At 39.2% G+C, this 18561-nt stretch overlaps 1 protein-coding gene and 1 pseudogene across 12 annotated transcripts in view; both read right to left on the bottom strand.

Annotated features, from left to right (window-relative positions):
• The window catches only part of LOC125963399 (40S ribosomal protein SA-like), a 55866-nt pseudogene extending 54676 nt beyond the window's left edge, over positions 1–1190 (bottom strand).
• The window catches only part of DPH6 (diphthamine biosynthesis 6), a 443901-nt gene extending 426212 nt beyond the window's left edge, over positions 1–17689 (bottom strand). For 10 of the 12 annotated variants that reach the window (XR_007475329.1, XR_007475328.1, XR_007475332.1 and 7 more), the window contains exons 1-3: positions 16994–17106; positions 13587–13681; positions 1055–1248 (exon numbers count right to left, since the gene is read on the bottom strand). Coding sequence is in view for 4 of the 12 variants with exons in the window: in XM_049705488.1 (XP_049561445.1) it covers positions 1055–1248; positions 13587–13681; positions 16994–17034 (330 nt within the window). In the remaining 8 variants the exon portion in view is untranslated. Of the gene's footprint in view, positions 1–1054; positions 1249–13586; positions 13682–16993; positions 17107–17494; positions 17613–17665 lie in introns of those variants that run through there. The other 2 variants (XR_007475334.1, XR_007475333.1) reach the window with 2 other exon arrangements.
• Between the last annotated feature and the right edge of the window lie 872 nt (positions 17690–18561).

Below are 18561 nucleotides of genomic sequence, written 5' to 3'. Positions count from 1 at the left end.
TTTGCGCTCAGTATTTCACACCTCAAAGTGAATGCTGTCAAGGTTTTAGTTGTGCACATGGGAAGAAGTGAAAACTTCTTTTATGCCTTCCCCTTTGTTTGATAATCAAAATAGTTGTTATTAGCATGTACATCCCCAGAGGGAAGAAATCAGGTCCCTGTGATTTCCTTTGAAAAGTATCTACTTCTTATGCCATCCATAACTAGACAGTAAATTATGTAACAATTCTAAGTGTTTTCCCTACCAGTTTCTTTTTTAAGTAACTGACTATCAATGAGAATGAAAAGATAAAAGATAACTGCTTAATATAAAAGGATCTCTATTAATTAACATTTACTAAGTATAGTACTTACTAGATATATGAGTCCCATACTTTCTCTCCTAAATTTTCTGTCTAGAGAAATTAATAATGAATGCACATTGACTGCCAAACTCTTATATATAGGGACTTAAGTATTTAATTCATACCTCTTACTAACTTAAAGTAAGGCTCAGTCTCTCCCTTTCTTTAGGTCTATTTAAATTTCACCATATCAGAAAGGTCTTGCTTAACCACACCCTGCCATCACTCGTGATCACCTTGACTCTGCTTCATACTTCTTCATAGAACTCTTCACCACCAAGCATATAATTTGTTTGCTTATTGTCTGACTCCTTCTACTGGAAAGTAAGCTCCAACAAAACAGGACTTAGTTTGATCTGTTCATTGCCCTATTCTCAGTGCCTAGAACTATATATAACAAGCACATAGTAGGCATTCAAAAAGTACTTGCTAAAAACATGACTGAAAGGTCATCAGCTCCAAAATCCTAAGGAGAACTTAATTAAATATCATTTGATAGTTATGGGTGCCAGACTACACCAAAAGTTCTGTTTTTAAATACTATGTAATATAAACGCATAGTAATAGTTTTCTAACCAAAAAGACAAAATATCCTTTCAAAGGACAGTTGGGCTACTAGCAGTTGTAAATTATTTATTACTAAATAATTCAGTAAATGTAATTTACTGAATTACACACTAAATTCAGTAAAGGTAATTAGTCACTGCATACCTTAACAAGTTTCAAAAGCTCATAAAGATCTTCAACCTCATCACCTTCACATTTGGTGTACACTCGTCCTGTATCCATGCTCTTTCCTCTTATGGTGCGGCGATAGAGGGGAAGAGCCATTGCTTCTGCATACAAATCAATGGCGTGATGACCCACTGTCTGATACATGTAGCTATCCAGTTCATCTGACCCCACTGCAACAATTAAAGTGGAAATAATCAGTCAAACAGAGTGAAAGAGAGTGGATTTGAAAGTCCACTGAAGTTTTACTGCTTGGAGAGCAGTCAACACAGTAAAAGCTTACTACACTATATCTCTCTTCAGTTATTAAATGAAATAAAATATATAAGAGCTGCACATTTGTTCAAGCTGCATCCAGTTCACATCAGCTCTGGTCATTTCTACCGCAATTAGAAATACAAGTATACATAAATTTTTGAAACTATATATAGAACGTTTAAAGGGAAGAGTAATGTATAAAGCAAATTTTGAATAGTTTATTCGATTAAAGATTTTATTACATAAATATATTTTCAAATCATTCAAAGTTATTCATGAAGTCACCTAGAGTTGTAGAAGAAACTCTTAATTAAATACGTACTTAGGAGAGGGGGAAGATAGTGGAAGAGTAAGACACGGAGATCACCTTCCTCCCCACAGATATACCAGAAATACATCTACACGTGGAACAACTCCTACAGAACACCTACTGAATGCTGGCAGAAGATCTCAGACCTCCCAAAAGGCAAGAAACTGCCCACGTACATGGGTAGGGAAAAAGGAAAAACAGAGACAAAAGAATAGAGACGGGACCTGCACCAGTGGGAGGGAGCTGTGAAGGAGGAGAGGTTTCCACACACTAGGAAGCCCCTTCGCGGGCGGAGACTGTGGGTGGCGGAGGGGGCTAAGCTTTGGAGCCATGGAGGAGAGCACAGCAACAGGGGTGCGAGGGCAAAGAGGTGAGCAAAGCGGAGAGATTCCCACACAGCGGATCGGTGCCAACCGGCACGAACCAGCCCGAGAGGCTTGTCTGCTCACCGGCCGGGGCAGGCGGGGCTGGGAGCTGAGGCTCTGGCTTCAGTCGGAGAGCAGGGAGAGCACTGGGGTTCACAGCATGAACACAGCCTGCAGGGGGTTAGTGCACCACGGCTAGCCGGGAGGGAGTCCGGGGAAAAGTTTGGACCTGCCGAAGAGGCAAGAGACTTTCTTCCCTCTTTGTTTCCTGGTGCGCGAGGAGAGGGGATTAAGAGCGCTGCTTAACGGAGCTCCAGAGATGGGCGCGAGCCGCGGCTAACAGCGTGGACCCCAAAGACGGGCATGAGACGCTAAGGCTGCTGCTGCCGCCACCAACAAGCCTGTGTGCGAGCACAGGTCACTATCCACACCTCCCTTCCCGGGAGCCTGTGCAGACCGCCACCGCCAGGGTCCCGGGATCCAGTGACAACTTCCCCGGGAGAACGCACAGCGCGCCTCAGGCTGGTGCAACGTCCTGCTGGCCTCTGCCGCCGCAGGCTGGCGCCGCATCCGCACCCCTCCCCCGCCCCCCGGCCTGAGTGAGCCAGAGCCCCCGAAGCAGCTGCTCCTTTAATCCCGTCATGTCTGAGCGAAAAACAGATGCCCTGCGCCAACCTACACGCAGCGGCAGGGCCAAATCGAAAGCTGAGCCCCGGGAACTGTGCAAACAAAGAAGAGAAAGGGAAATCTCTCCCAGCAGCCTCAGAAGCAGCGGATTAAAGTTCCACAATCAACTTGATGTACCCTGCATCTGTTAATACCTGAATAGACAACGAATCATACCAAATTGAGGAGGTGGACTTTGAGAGCAAGATTTATTATTTTTTCCCCTTTTCCTCTTTTTCTGGGTGTGTATGTATATGCTTCTGTGTGAGATTTTGCCTGTATAGCTTTGCTTCCACCATTTGTCCTAGGGTTCTATCCATCTGTTTTTCTTTTTCCTTTAAAAAAATTTTTTTCTTAATAATTACTTTTTATTTTAATAAGTTTTTTTATTTTATCTTATTTTATTTTATTAGATCCTCTTTCTTTCTTTCTTATTTTCTTTCTACTTTTTCTCCCTTTTATTCTGAGCCATGTGGATGAAAGGCTCTTGGTGCTGCAGCCAGGAGTCAGTGCTGTGCCTCTGAGGTGGGAGACACAACTTCAGGACACTGGTCAACAAGAGACCTCCCAGCTCCACATAATATCAAATGGCGAAAATCTCCCAGAGATCTCAATCTCAACACTAGCACCCAGCTTCACGCAACGACCAGCAAGCTACAGTGCTGGACACCCTATGCCAAACAACTAGCAAGACAGGAACACAACCCCATGCATTAGCAGAGAGGCTGCCTAAAATCATAATAAGTCCACAGACACCCCAAAACACATCACCAGACGTGGACTTCCCCACCAGAAAGACAAGATCCAGCCTCATCCACCAGAACACAGGCACTAGTCCCCTCCACCAGGAAGCGTACATAACCCACTGAACCAACTTCAACCACTGGGGACAGACACCAAAAACAACGGGAACTACGAACATGCAGCCTGCAAAAAGGAGACCCGAAACACAGTAAGATAAGCAAAATGAGAAGACAGAAAGACACACAGCAGATGAAGGAGCAAGACGAAAACCCACCAGACCTAACAAATGAAGAGGAAATAGGCAGTCTACCTGAAAAAGAATTCAGAATAATGATAGTAAAGATGATCCAAAAATCTTGGAAATAGAATAGAGAAAATGTAAGAAACATTTAACAAGGACCTAGAAGAACTAAAGATGAAACAAGCAATGATGAACAACACAATAAATGAAATTAAAAATACTCTAGATGGGATCAATAGCAGAATAACTGAGGCAGAAGAACGGATAAGTGACCTGGAAGATAACATAGTGGAAATAATTACTGCAGAGCAGAATAAAGAAAAAAAAAAAAAAGAATGAAAAGAACTGAGGACAGTCTCAGAGACCTCTGGGACAACATTAAATGCACCAACATTCGAATTATAGGGGTTCCAGAAGAAGAAGAGAAAAAGAAAGGGACTGAGAAAATATTTGAAGAGATTATAGTTGAAAACTTCCCTAATATGGGAAAGGAAATAGTTAATCAAGTCCAGGAAGCACAGAGAGTCCCATACAGGATAAATCCAAGGTGAAACACACCAAGACACATATTAATCAAACTGTCAAAAATTAAATACAAAGAAAACATAATAAAAGCAGCAATGGAAAAACAACAAATAACACACAAGGGAATCCCCATAAGGTTAACAGCTGATCTTTCAGCAGAAACTCTGCAAGCCAGAAGGGACTGGCAGGACATATTTAAAGTGATGAAGGAGAAAAACCTGCAACCAAGATTACTCTACCCAGCAAGGATCTCATTCAGATTTGATGGAGAAATTAAAACCTTTACAGACAAGCAAAAGCTGAGACAGTTCAGCACCACCAAACCAGCTTTACAAAAACTGCTAAAGGAACTTCTCTAGGCAAGAAACACAAGAGAAGGAAAAGACCTACAATAACAAACCCAAAACAATTAAGAAAATGGGAATAGGAACACACATCGATAATTACCTTAATTGTAAATGGATTAAATGCTCCCACCAAAAGACAGAGACTGGCTGAATGGATACAAAAAACAAGACCCATATATTTGCTGTCTACAAGAGACCCACTTCAGACCTAGAGACACATACAGACTGAAAGTAATGGGATGGAACAAGATATTCCATGCAAATGGAAACCAAAAGAAAGCTGGAGTAGCAATTCTCATATCAGACAAAATAGACTTTAAAATAAAGACTATTACAAGAGACAAAGAAGGACACTACATAATGATCAAGGGATCAATCCAAGAAGAAGATATAACAATTGTAAATATTTATGCACCCAACATAGGAGCACCTCAATACATAAGGCAAATACTAACAGCCATAAAAGGGGAAATCCAGTCACACATTCATAGTAGGGGACTTTAACACCCCACTTTCACCAATGGACAGATCACCCAAAATGAAAATAAATAAGGAAACACAAGCTTTAAATGATACATTAAACAAGATTGACTTAATTGATATTTATAGGACATTCCACCCCAAAACAACACAATACACATTTTTCTCAAGTGCTCATGGAACATTCCCCAGGACAGATCATACCTTGGGTCACACATCAAGCCTTGGTAAATTTAAGAAAACTGAAATTGTATCAAGTATCTTTTCCAACCACAACACTATGAGACTAGATATTACAGGAAAAGATCTGTAAAAAATACAAACACATGGAGGCTAAACAATAAACTACTTAATAACGAAGTGATCACTGAAGAAATCAAAGAGGAAATCAAAAAATACCTAGAAAAAAATGACAATAGAGACACGATGACCCAAAACCTATGGGATGCAGCAAAAGCAGTTCTAAGAGGGAAGTTCATAGCAATACAGTCCTACCTTAAGAAACAGGAAACACCTCGAATAAACAACCTAATGTTGCACCTAAAGCAATTAGAGAAAGTAGAACAAAAAAACCCCAAAGTTAGCAGAAGGAAAGAAATCATAAAGATCAGATCACAAATAAATGAAAAAGAAATGAAGGAAACAATAGCAAAGATCAATAAAACTAAAAGCTGGTTCTTTGAGAAGATAACCAAAATTGATAAACCATTAGCCAGACTCATCAAGAAATAAAGGGAGGGGCTTCCCTGGTGGCGCAGTGGTTGAGAGTCCACCTGCTGATGCAGGGGACGCGGGTTTGTGCCCTGGGCCAGGAAGATCCCACATGCCACGGAGCGGCTGGGCCCGTGAGTCATGCCGCTGAGCCTGCGCATCCGGAGCCTGTGCTCCGCAATGGGAGAGGCCACAACAGTGAGAGGCCGGCGTACCGCAAAAAAAAAAAAAAAAAAAAAAAAAAGGGATAAGACTCAAATCAATAGAATTAGAAATGAAAAAGGAGAAGTAACAACTGACACTGCACAAATACGAATTATCATGAGAGATTACTACAAGCAAGTCTATGCCAATATAATAGACAACCTGAAAGAAATGGACAAATTCTTAGAAATGCACAACCTGCCAAGAGTGAATCAGGAAAAAATAGAAAAAATGAACAGACCAACCCCAGCACTGAAATTGAAACTGTGATTAAAAATCTTACAAAAAACAAAAGCCCAAGGCCAGATGGCTTCACAGGCGAATTCTATCAAACATTTAGAGAAGAGCTAACATCCTTCTCAAACTCTTCGAAAATACAGCAGAGGGAGGAACACTCCCAAACTCATTCTACGAGGCCACCATCACCCTGATACCAAAACCAGACATGGATATCACAAAGAAAGAAAACTACAGGCCAATATCACTGATGAACATAGATGCAAAAATCCTCAACAAAATACTAGCAAACAGAATCCAACAGCAAACTAAACGGATCATACACCATGATCAAGTGGGGTTTATTCCAGGAATGCAAGGATTCTTCAATATACACAAATCAATCAACGTGATACACCATATTAACAAATTGAAGGAGAAAAACCATATGGTCATCTCAATAGATGAAGAGAAAACTTTCGACAAAATTCAACACCCATTTATGATAAAAACCCTGCAAAAAGTAGGCATAGAGGGAACTTTCCTCAACATAATAAAGGCCATATATGACAAACCCACAGCCAACATTATCCTCAATGGTGAAAAATTGAAAGCATTTCAACTAAGATCAGGAACAAGACAAGGTTGCCCACTCTCACCACTCTTATTCAACATAGTTTTGGAAGTTTCAGCCACAGCAATCAGAGGAGAAAAGGAAATAAAAGGAATCCAAATTGGAAAAGAAGTAAAGCTGTCACTGTTTGCAGGTGACATGATACTATACATAGAGAATCCTAAAGATGCTATCAGAAAACTACTAGAGCTAATCAGTGAATTTGGTAAAGTAACAGGATACAAAATTAATGCACAGAAATCTCTGGCATTCCTATACACTAATGATGAAAAATCTGAAAGTGAAATCAAGAAAACACTCCGATTTACCATTGCAACAAAAAGAATAAAATATCTAGGAATAAACCTACCTAAGGAGGCAAAAGACCTGTATGCAGAAAATTATAAGACACTGATGAAAGAAATTAAAGATGATACAAATAAATGGAGAGATATACCATGTCCTTGGATTGGAAGAATCAACATTGTGAAAATGACTCTACTACCCAAAGCAATCTACAGATTCAATGCAATCCCTATCAAACTACCACTGGTATTTTTCACAGAACTGGAACAAAAAATTTCACAATTTGTATGGAAACACAAAAGACCCCGAATAGCCAAAGCAATCTTGAGAACGAAAACGGAGCTAGAGGAATCAGGCTCCCTGACTTCAGACTATATTACAAAGCTACAGTAATCAAGACTGTATGGTACTGGCACAAAAACAGAAAGATAGATCAATGGAACAGGATAGAAAGCCCAGAGATAAACCCACGCACATATGGTCACGTTATCTTAGATAAAGGAGGCAGGAATGTACAGTGGAGAAAGGACAGCCTCTTCAATAAGTGGTGTTGGGAAAACTGGACAGGTACATGTAAAAGAATGAGATTAGAACACTCCCTAACACCATACACAAAAATAAGCTCAAAATGGATTAAAGAACTAAATGTATGGCCAGAAACTATCAAACTCTTAGAGGAAAACATAGGCAGAACACTCTATGACATAAATCACAGCAAGATTCTTTCTGACTCACCTACTAGAGAAATGGAAATAAAAACAAAAATAAACAAATGGGACCTAATGAAACTTAAAAGCTTTTGCACAGCAAAGAAACCATAAACAAGACCAAAAGACAACACTCAGAATGAGAGAAAATATTTGCAAATGAAGCAACTGACAAAGGATTAATCTCCAAGATTTACAAGCAGCTCATGCAGCTCAATAACAAAAGAACAAACAACCCAATCCAAAAATGGGCAGAAGACCGAAACAGACATTTCTCCAAAGAAGATACACAGACTGCCAACAAACACATGAAAGAATGCTCAACATCATTAATCATTAGAGAAATGCAAATTAAAACTACAATGAGATATCATCTCACACCAGTCAGAATGGCCATCATCAAAAAATCTAGAAACAATAAATGCTGGAGAGGATGTGGAGAAAAGGGAACACTCTTGCACTGCTGGTGGGAATGTGAATTGGTACAGCCACTGTGGAGAACAGTATGGAGGTTCCCTAAAAAACTACAAATAGAACTACCATATGACCCAGCAATCCCACTACTGGGTATATACCCTGAGAAAACCATAATTCAAAAAGAGTCATGTACCAAAATGTTCACTGCAGCTCTATTTACAACAGCCAAGAGATGGAAACAACCTACGTGTCCATCATCGGATGAATGGATAAAGAAGATATGGCACATATATACAACGGAATATTACTGAGCCTTAAAAAGAAACAAAATCGAGTTATTTGTAGTGAGGTGGATGGACTTAGAGTCTGTCATACAGAGCGAAGTAAGTCAGAAAGAGAAAGACAAGTACCGTATGCTAACACATATATATGGAATCTAAGGAAAAAAATGTCATGAAGAACCTAGGGGTAAGACAGGAATAAAAACACAGACCTACTAGAGAATGGACTTGAGGATATGGGGAGGGGGAAGGGTGAGCTGTGACAAAGCGAGAGAGAGGCATGGACATATATCCACTACCAAACGTAAGGTAGATAGCTAGTGGGAAGCAGCCGCATAGCACAGGGAGATCAGCTTGGTGCTTTGTGACCACCTAGAGGGGTAGGATAAGGAGGGTCGGAGGGAGGGAGATGCAAGAGGGAAGAGATATGGGAACATAAGTATATGTATAACTGATTCACTTTGTTATAAAGCAGAAACTAACACACCATTGTAAAGCAATTATACTCCAATAAAGATGTAAAAAAAAAAACATACTTAGTTAATAATTGACAAATATTTGTAAGAAAAAGATTTAGATGCTCTTGATATATTCTATATTCTTAATTCAATAAAACATATAAACATATATAAATTCAGTGTTGTTAGAGCAGTTACAAATGTGTATAGAAACATAACTTAAGCTAATAAGTAACACAATCACTGGTTGTCACAAGATTCCAAAAATATCAATATGAGTAAAATATTCAAAACAGATGAGTCACATCACACTTTTTGGTGATATAAATAAGCTTAGAAATATATTGGAATATGCTTTCTGATTTCTTAACACTCTTTTTTTTAGAAAAAAGAATCATGAATATACACAAAGATTATTTGCAAAGATGTTCATCACAGCATTGTTTATAACTGATTAAAATGATAGTATATTCACATAATAAAATACTATGCAGCCATTAATATAATTATGAAGAGGACTATTTTCTAAAGTATGTTCTGCAGAATAGAAATTCCATGAGATATTAATAGGTATTGGATGAAAAAAAAGGACTCTGTGGTCAAATCAATTTATAAAAAATGAGGATAAACCATATTAAACAGGTGTTTTAACTGCAGTTCTTCCTAGGCTAATCTGCTTTAAGGTGCTCTAACAAGGGGAGAGTGTATGAATTATCTCTCAAAGTTATCTATCCACAGAACACTTATATTTTCATAGGGTATTTGTGTTCCAAAGACAATATCTAGAAAATGCTATGGCAGCATACTACTTAATGACAGGGAAAATGTTCACAATACATTATTACGTTCTCAAAAAGTTACAAAACAATGTTTGACATATATGTTTCTACATGCATATATGCCAAGCAGGTCTAGGATTTCCACTAAATGTGAAAGAATTCTATCAAAAGGCATGAAAAATGATATTGTAAGGGTCCTTCAATAATCAAAACTGCCATCATATGCTATCAGATTTTGGCTCACTAGATTTCTGAACCCACAGAACAGACTGGCTTTCATGTACTCACATTATTATTATAAATCTGTCTAGTCCTGGTCCCAGTAGGAAGGAGAGATATAGCCAAAGTTACCTAAAAACCTTTCAGATTACCTTCATCTCAAGTTTAAAGTAGATCTTTAAATGTATTAGTTTTAAAGGCAATTAATACAGTCGAATTAATATATTTAAATAACTTTGAGCTACTTAGCAAGAAACTTCCTGATGTTGGCCTAATAATTAAAAACACTTTACTGACTTCAAAAACCTAGAAGACAATTTTCCTTTAAGGCTCCATTTAGTCCCAACCACAATGTAACTTTTATTAATGGAAGCTACATAGCAACAATGGTATGAGAGCAAATAAAACCAAAAGGCTCCACTGTTGCCTGAAGCACCTCAATTAATACGCCACAAAAGTTCCTACTACAAATTTAAAGAGATGGCTTTGTGAATTTTATGACAAGTTCACATTTATCCCCATTGATGGGGATAAAGTCTTTTCCAGACTACCCACTGAAAACTCAGGGCTGTGAATTTACTTTAACCAACTTTGTACTGGAGTCATCTCTACCAGTTATTCCTCATTAAGATTCCTTTTACATGGTTGGGGGAAAAAGTCAATGATTCATTCAATAATCACCAACTTCCTGCTGACTTTAAATCACGATTAGCTAAACCCTCTCCATCCAGCAACCCACAGCCATCTATTCTCTTCCATTACAATGAGAGTTGCAGCTGATTTTTTCCAGCTTTTACTTTGTAATATTCCAATTCCATTTACTACTAAATTTTTTCTCACTAACAATATTCTAAATAAATAGCTCCATTCCACATGAGGCGTAATTTAAAGATATACTTTGCGTGTCATCTTACCACTCTGCTAGTGAACCCTGAGCACATGGAAGGTTATAAAGACAGTCCTTAACTTGGTTAAGGTTAGGATTTTTGGTTAAATGGTTAAATGTAGGATTTTTCAACTTTACGATGGTACAAAAGCTATACACATTCAGTAAAAACTGTACTTCGACTTTTGAATTCTCATCTTTTCCCAGGCTAGTGATATGTGGTTGATACCCTGTGTGATGCCCAGCAGACAGCCACAGCCCCCAGTCAGTCACACGATCACAAGGGTTAACAACCAATACACTTAGAAACATTCTGTACCCATAAAACCATTCTGTTTTTCACTTCCACACACTACAGAATTCAATAAACTACATAAGATATTCAACACTTTATTATAAAATACGCTTTGTGTTAGATGATTTTGCCCAGTGGTAGTTCTAAGCACAGTTAAGGTAGGCTAGACTAAGCTATGATGATCAGTAGGTTAGGTGTATTAAATGAATTGTTGACAGGATATTTTCAACTTATGTATTTCAACATAACCATACTGTAAGTCAAGGAAGCTCTGTACGTTAATGATTCAGTACAAGGTAACTGTAATAATTCATATAGAAAAGCTGAAGATAGAAACTCCAGGGAATGAAATTATATCATGTACGTATTATATATTATATAATACAATCTGCTTTTTAAATACCAACACCTCTAAAGATAGAAAGCTTAAAAAACTCACTTGCCTGACTGGCCACAAGGGATAAGAAAATTCTTTCCTTTGGTAACAGAACACAACCTGCAAGGAAATTCTGCTTCTTCTTTTATAATATAGAAGTTATAGTGTAGTTCCCACTCACCCTTAGTCAAAGAATTTTCTCTTTATTATTTAAAGTCAGAAATAGGAGGTTATTTTCTAAACATATCACTTTGAAAAAGCTATTATCATTAATCATCAGAAGCCCAGTACAAAATCCTAAAGTGTATGTTTATCCCTGACCCGCTACAGGACCTCCACGGGACCTGTTCTATTTCTTCCTATAAAATATTTCTAATCTCTATCTTCCCCACTTTACTTCCAGCATTACTTGGGTCTCAATCAGAGAAGGAAAGAAAATGCAAATATCTGACTGAAATAACTGCTCGCTCTTGCAGAGCTAATTCTAGTTAGTTCATTATTCATTTGTCCATCAATAAACCTTGAGTGAATGCTTATCAGAGGCACAGAGCTGTCCCAAGTGCTGAGGAACAATTAAAGGAACACAAAAGATATGACCTCTCCTCTCAAGAAGCTTACAAACAACCTATTTGGGCATAAAGAAAAAAAAAAGACAAAATAAATAGAAAACAACTGTAAAATGATATAAGAACAAAAATTCAATATACTGGCAGCACTGAGGAAGGAAGGAAGGAAGGAAGGAAGGAAGAAGGAAGGGAGGGAGGGAGGGAGGGAGGAAGGCAGGAAGGAAGGGAGGAAGGAAGGAAATATTTAGTGCTAAATCCAGATTCAACTAAATTTAGTGGGTGCCTATTTCATGCCAGGAACTATAATTAGGGTTTTCACTAATAATTCATCCTAAAATAATAGTAGAGCAAAAGCATGGAATCTTGAAAGAAGTTGAGTAAAGGGGATGATAAAAAGATCTTACTATAAAAGTAGTAATAGAGTTAGACAAGTGTTAATCTCACCCTATTACATTTTAGCAGTTAATATCTATGGTTGTATGAGTATAATAAAAGAGAATAAAAAGCAAATCAGTGAACATTTTTCTCTTTTTAAAAGTCTGATTGGGAAAAAAAAAATTATAATTACGTGTGGTGATGGATGTTAAGTAAACTTATTGTGGTAATCATTTCACTATATATATATATATATATATATACACACACACACACACACCAAATCATTATGTTATACACCTAAAACGAATACAGTGTTATACATCAATTATATCTCAATTAAAAAAAGATATTGTTGCTGTTTGAACTGTGTCGCTCCCAAATTCTTGTATTAAAGTCCTAACACCTAATACCTCAAAATGTGACCTTACTTGGGAATAGGGTCATTGCAGATGTAATTAGTTAAGATGAGGTCATTAGGGTAAGGCCTTTACCCAGTATGACTGGTGTCCTTATTAAAAGAGGAAATCTGGACACTGACATGGACACAGAGAAAAAAACAGTTCTAAATGGGGAAATTTCATTGGAGAAAAACCAAAAAAAGTAGCTAAAATAAGGTCTATGGATTATTTGTAGATGTCCTTATTACCACAGACAAATAAAAAGTAGAAATACATTGCTCTACGGCTCTCTCAAGTCTCACACATTTAGCTTACATCTAAGGTGGCTAAACTAGATGCTTTTAATTACAAAATTCATATATTATCATTTATTAATATATGTCTTACTTCCCAAGCTCCAAGAAGCTGTATCTTATTTAACTGTGTATTGCCAACAACACTTGGAAAAGTGTTGTAGTGGAACAGCAGTGCACTCTGAAGTAAGAGGATTCAAGTCTCAGCTCTGCAAGTTTATCCTAGCTATTTCACCTTGGACAAATTTATAAAACTCTAAGCTTCAGTATCTTTGTCTAATAAAACTTTCTAGGAGTTCTTACGAGGAGTAAAGGATATGTAATTGAAAACACTTAGCATAGAACATAGCAGATAACCAGTGCTAAAGATATATGAGTTCCTTTTATTGTTTGCATACTGCATACAATAGAATGCGATTACGAGGTTGGAGTTTCAGTCATTTAGAGAATTTTCTGATAGTTATACACTTACCTTGGTTTTCAGGTGGTCTTAGATTTGCTAAAGCAACAATCTGATGCCCAGCAGCAATGCACTGCATCATATTATAACAGCTGTCCTTCCCACCACTAAAAAACAAAGAAAGAAATAGATGAGACAAATATCAGGTTACTGACCATTATCTGACATAGACTCATTACAGAAATAGAACACATTTTTTCAGCTTTTCAGAATATTTGAGGGACTATTTTACATTAGAATGCAAAAAACACATGTAATTTCCATAGCATACACAACTGATCAAACGAATTTGATTATCTTAGGCTGCTACTCACAAGGGCTTATGAAATTATATGCCATTATAACAAAGACTATGCTAAACAAAAAATGGCAACTCTTTGGTTTGTGATAGTGGCTTTGCTTAATATAAAGTGTTTTGCAAATGAAATATGATTTAATTTTACATTTCAGTTAAACTATTATATATACTTCTCAGATGAAATTTTCTATGAGAAAGGAGAAAAAAACATGTTCTGTTCCACTTTAAGAACTCTAACAATGGTCACCATCACCAATTAAAGGATCAAATTAAAGATCTGAGATCCAATCAAATGACAAAGTTTGATGTACTTGGTGGGTTCAAATTCTGTAGAGGTTGAAAGCAAAATGCTGAATTACACTGATAAAGTTAAACAGCAGTACTATCAGTACTTCATCTTTCAGCCATCACTACATATGATGGCAGGACAAGGCCTGAGTCATAAATCTAATAAACAGATTGACAGGAAATTCTAAATTCTGGTACCAAATCTACCTACCTAGCAAATAACTTATTCAAGACCAATAGTCATTCATCTATAACAAGGTTGAATGGCAACCTTTATACTATTTCAGTTTAGTACTCTCTTGCATGTTTCTTCCTTTCTTTTATCTTTGTCTCTCTTCGTTTTATTCCTGTTTCCCTTCATTCTAATCGCTGCTAAAATCTGCAAATGTACCCCCAGATAATGTTTAGACCTATTTATAAGCAAAGAAACCAAGAGACTGATTATCCTAGAAGTTGGACCTTTTGCCTTTTATTTTAGTTCCCAGCATTTGTCAGCCTCTACCATATTCTGATCAGTAACAACTGTCATTCCAGAACTTCTCAAGGGGAGAGAGATTGCAAGGGGCAAAGTGAAGTTACACATCATGCTCTCTCCCCTCAGCTTCTGATGTTTCCCCCAAGTACCTTTTTCACAACTTCTCCTATTGAACCTGTTTTATTTCCCCAGGACAAGATGATCGAATTCTTGAGAATATTTAGAATATTAAAGATTAAAGGGTATACATCCACAATCAGAACTTGTCCTTTTATTTTAAAATATGCTAAGATTTCAAATATGATTTTAAAATAGTATTTCCCAAATTGTGTTCTGTGGAACACTAGTGTCCGACAAATACTCTAAGAACAAAAGGTTTTAAAGGTCAAATTAAGTTTAGAAAATGCTGAGTACCTTACTCACTTCTTAGAACATCACAAAGTACATCAGCATATGTTAGGGAAGACATCCTTCACAAGATCAGAATTTCAGTTCCCAATTCTGGAACACCAAACTAAGTTACTCAATGTGCTTGGGTTCACATGCTTCATTATAAAATTAGAGAATGGTCTAACTAATCCTCAAGGTGTCATTCAACTGTAAAATTCAATGATGCAATCTTTTGTGTATTAGGAAAATATGCTCTTCATGGTCTAAAGATAATGTAAGAATCTTGGTTTCACTTATTCCCTAGAACACACATACATCCCATCTCTTAGTGCACACACTAAATATATTTATTGCAAGCAGATTCACTGTATTAAGTTTAAAACCAAATACATTCAAGTGTATATGCATACAAATGTATATATGTATTATGTATGCATTCATATTTGTATGTACATATTATGTTCTGTACTCCTACTTATGTCTTCCAACATTTATACAGATCTTACATTTTAGCAACGATTTTCCAACATTGCCTTTTTTAAAAGTAATTTGCTTTTTTATTATAAAAGTAACATATGCACATTACAGAATATCTAGTGTAATGGATTATACCAATCTTCTTCTCTCCTTCTCTTCAACATTTCTGAAACTTTAGTTAAGTGTCTCACTTTAATGGTTAAACTTTGGTAAACTGCATGTGGATATGAATTACTCATTTCCTGGGCTGCTTTTTGTTCTTACTTATCTAGATCAAATGAAGTCCATAATGTTGGAAGCTTAATCACATTGTTTACAGAAGAAATTCATTGGGAAAAAAAATTATTTTGGCATTATAGTCCAGTATCCTAACAATGGCATTGAAGTAAAAGATGTTATATCGAGTCCTTAATAGGTCATACTATTGTCAGCCAGTATTAATTTCGTAGGTCACTGAACAAAAACTTTCATGAAATCATCAATGGGCTTCGCATGGTTGCCCTCTATTCATCTCACTCTATACAGATCCAAAACTCATCAAACAAATGTTCAAGTAGTCTGAACTCCCTTTTGCATTTTGTTGTTTTTTCCCTTTTGCTTCAGTTTACAGATTGAGTACGGAGACATTTAAGCTGACCAATCTTTGGTCGTCATAGGACTTAATTTAGACACCTAAATACATGATGGGTTATTAGATTTCAAACTCCTTTTGGAATATGGAGTATGTTACCGTAAGGTCACTTTTCTAAAAGCAATCATGAGTGTTCAAAGCAATGGCAACTGGATCTAAGATAAAACAGGATAATTCCATCTCTGGATAGAGATGGAATTATCCAGTTGCCATTAGCAATGGCAACTTAGATCCAGTTGCCATTGCTTTGGTGCCATTGCACCAAAGTAAAACACATCTATGCCATAAACAGTCCAGTCACTAATGGGACGGCAGGCGAGGGAGAGGTGGTCTTTGCGGGAGGGGGCGGGGCTGGTAAAAACGTAGGGAACCAGGCAGGGCCGGAGGACCGGCAGAAAGACTGAAGGGAACTACAAAACAGGATGAAAAATGAGAGAAAAGGGTGGGAGAGACTCAGTAAGTGGCGTCAAGCAGTGCCCCTCAAACTTCACAGCCTATTACAGTTTTTGAGAATCCGACCCCGAGTCGGGTCTGAGTAATTTAAACAGCCCTCGGGCGGTGAGACCCAGACATCAGTAGTTTTAAAGTGAAACCAATCTGAACCCAAGTTTGGGGCCCAGAAGACCAGGGAGGAGGCGACGGAGAGAAAGGAGGAGCGCCAGCCCGGGACCGGGGACCAGCCAGGCCGGGTAGTAGCCCGAAGGCTCCGCCTCTTCCTGCTACCGGGAGGAGCCGCCGAGCCACCGATACACGGCTTCTGCGGGGACACTGTCAGTTCGGCGGCGGCGGCAGCTCCTGCTACTCAGCAGAAAGGGACTGGAGGCAGGAAGGGAGGAGGAAGGCGGCACCGGGGCGGTTACCTGATCAGAGCCGCGACCCTCATGCTGGGCGCAGTGCGCATGCGTGCGGCGGGCGCGGGCCGACGCCTCCGTGACGTGCGCAGGTCCTCGCCCGGGTGTTCGTTCCGCCGCCTGTCAGGCGACCGGTGCTGCGGCCCCTGCGGCCGCCCACGGGGCACCTGGACGCGGAGTACGCGCCACCTTGGCGCCTAGTCCCTGAGGCACGGAGGTCCCGGCTCGGAAAAGAACGCTGTTTAGGCGCGGCCTAACCACCTAAGTGAGGGCACTGAAGCTGCCTGGGGAAGGGCAAGGCCCGCGTCGCCGCGCTCGGGCTCGGAGCCCTGGATTTGTTTGGGTAGGAGAATGTTCAAAGTCCTTTATGCCGCCCATTGAAACACTTGTGGACATGCAAAGGGAAAACAAGTTGGTCTTTATTTCCTCAGCCAGCCACCCACCCCTTCCCCAGAAAGAGCTGCACCCTTTAGTTTTTTAGCTTTTGTCTCCTCAGTGCTTCCAACTTACCTCTGGGGCCACTCCTAGGACTGCTGGGCTCCCTGTGGTTTGGGCCCTTTGTGTAATAAAGCAGCTTAGAAGCTGATTAAGGCTCATCACCAAAGAGCAGTGTCCTTGCAGAAAGAAAATCTTAATTTCTAAATTTATTCACCAAGTATTTATTGAGTGCCTTTTATTTACCTGGCGCTGTTTTAGGCTCTTGGGATACGTCCGTGAATAAAACAATCACCTCCTGTGGGAGATTGCCGGGTGTGCTTTGCAAGGATAGAGCGGCAAAATCAAACCAAAAAACCCACCAATCACCTCCCTCCTGGAGTTTACATGGGGGTGAGGAAAGCAGACAGTATACTGCCAAAAGGTTACGTAGCATGTTGAAACATGTTAAGTGCTATGAAAAAGAATAGAGCTTGAGAGGAATCAGGAAGGAGGTTGTTGGCCTGTTGGGAACAGGCCCAACTGGTCCGCAGCCTGTTGGGAACTGGGCTGTACAGCGGGAGGTGAGCAGTGGGTGGGAGAGCCAGCCAGCAGAGCAAAGCTCCATCTGCCACTCCCCTGTTGCTCCCATTACCGCCTGAGCCATCCCCCCACCCCCAATCCGTGGAAAAATTGTCTTCCACAAAAACCAGTCCCTGGTGCCAAAAAGGTTGGGGACTGCTGCTCTAGGCAGAAGAAAAAAACCAGAGCCGAGACCCTAGATGCGTTATGTGTTTGTGGAAAAACAAGTTTGGCCAGTGTGGCTGACACATCAGAGTAGTGGGAGATGAGGTTCCAGTGATGGAGGGAGGGAGATCATATAGGTGTTATTGATACCAACCATGGTTCTTGACCTTGCCCAATCAATAGAAGGTGACAAGAGGCCAGACAAGAAATTCAGGCAAGCAGGGAGGAGCAAAAACAGGTAATAGTTTCCCTTGATAACAAGTAACAGTTTCCCTTGCTCGCTCCCCGAGGGGGTGGGGGGCAACTGGTTCCTTATATGGGGTGAGGGTAGGGGGGTGTCCAGGGGTTAGCTCGGAGTGGTGGCTTAGGTGGTTTGCCCACCCCTTTGGTGGTGTTGCGTGCAGGAGGCATGCACA

Source organism: Orcinus orca, chromosome 2 (assembly GCF_937001465.1).
Source record: "Orcinus orca chromosome 2, mOrcOrc1.1, whole genome shotgun sequence".
NCBI lineage: Eukaryota > Metazoa > Chordata > Mammalia > Artiodactyla > Delphinidae > Orcinus > Orcinus orca.
This window is presented reverse-complemented; position numbering and strand designations above follow the sequence as displayed.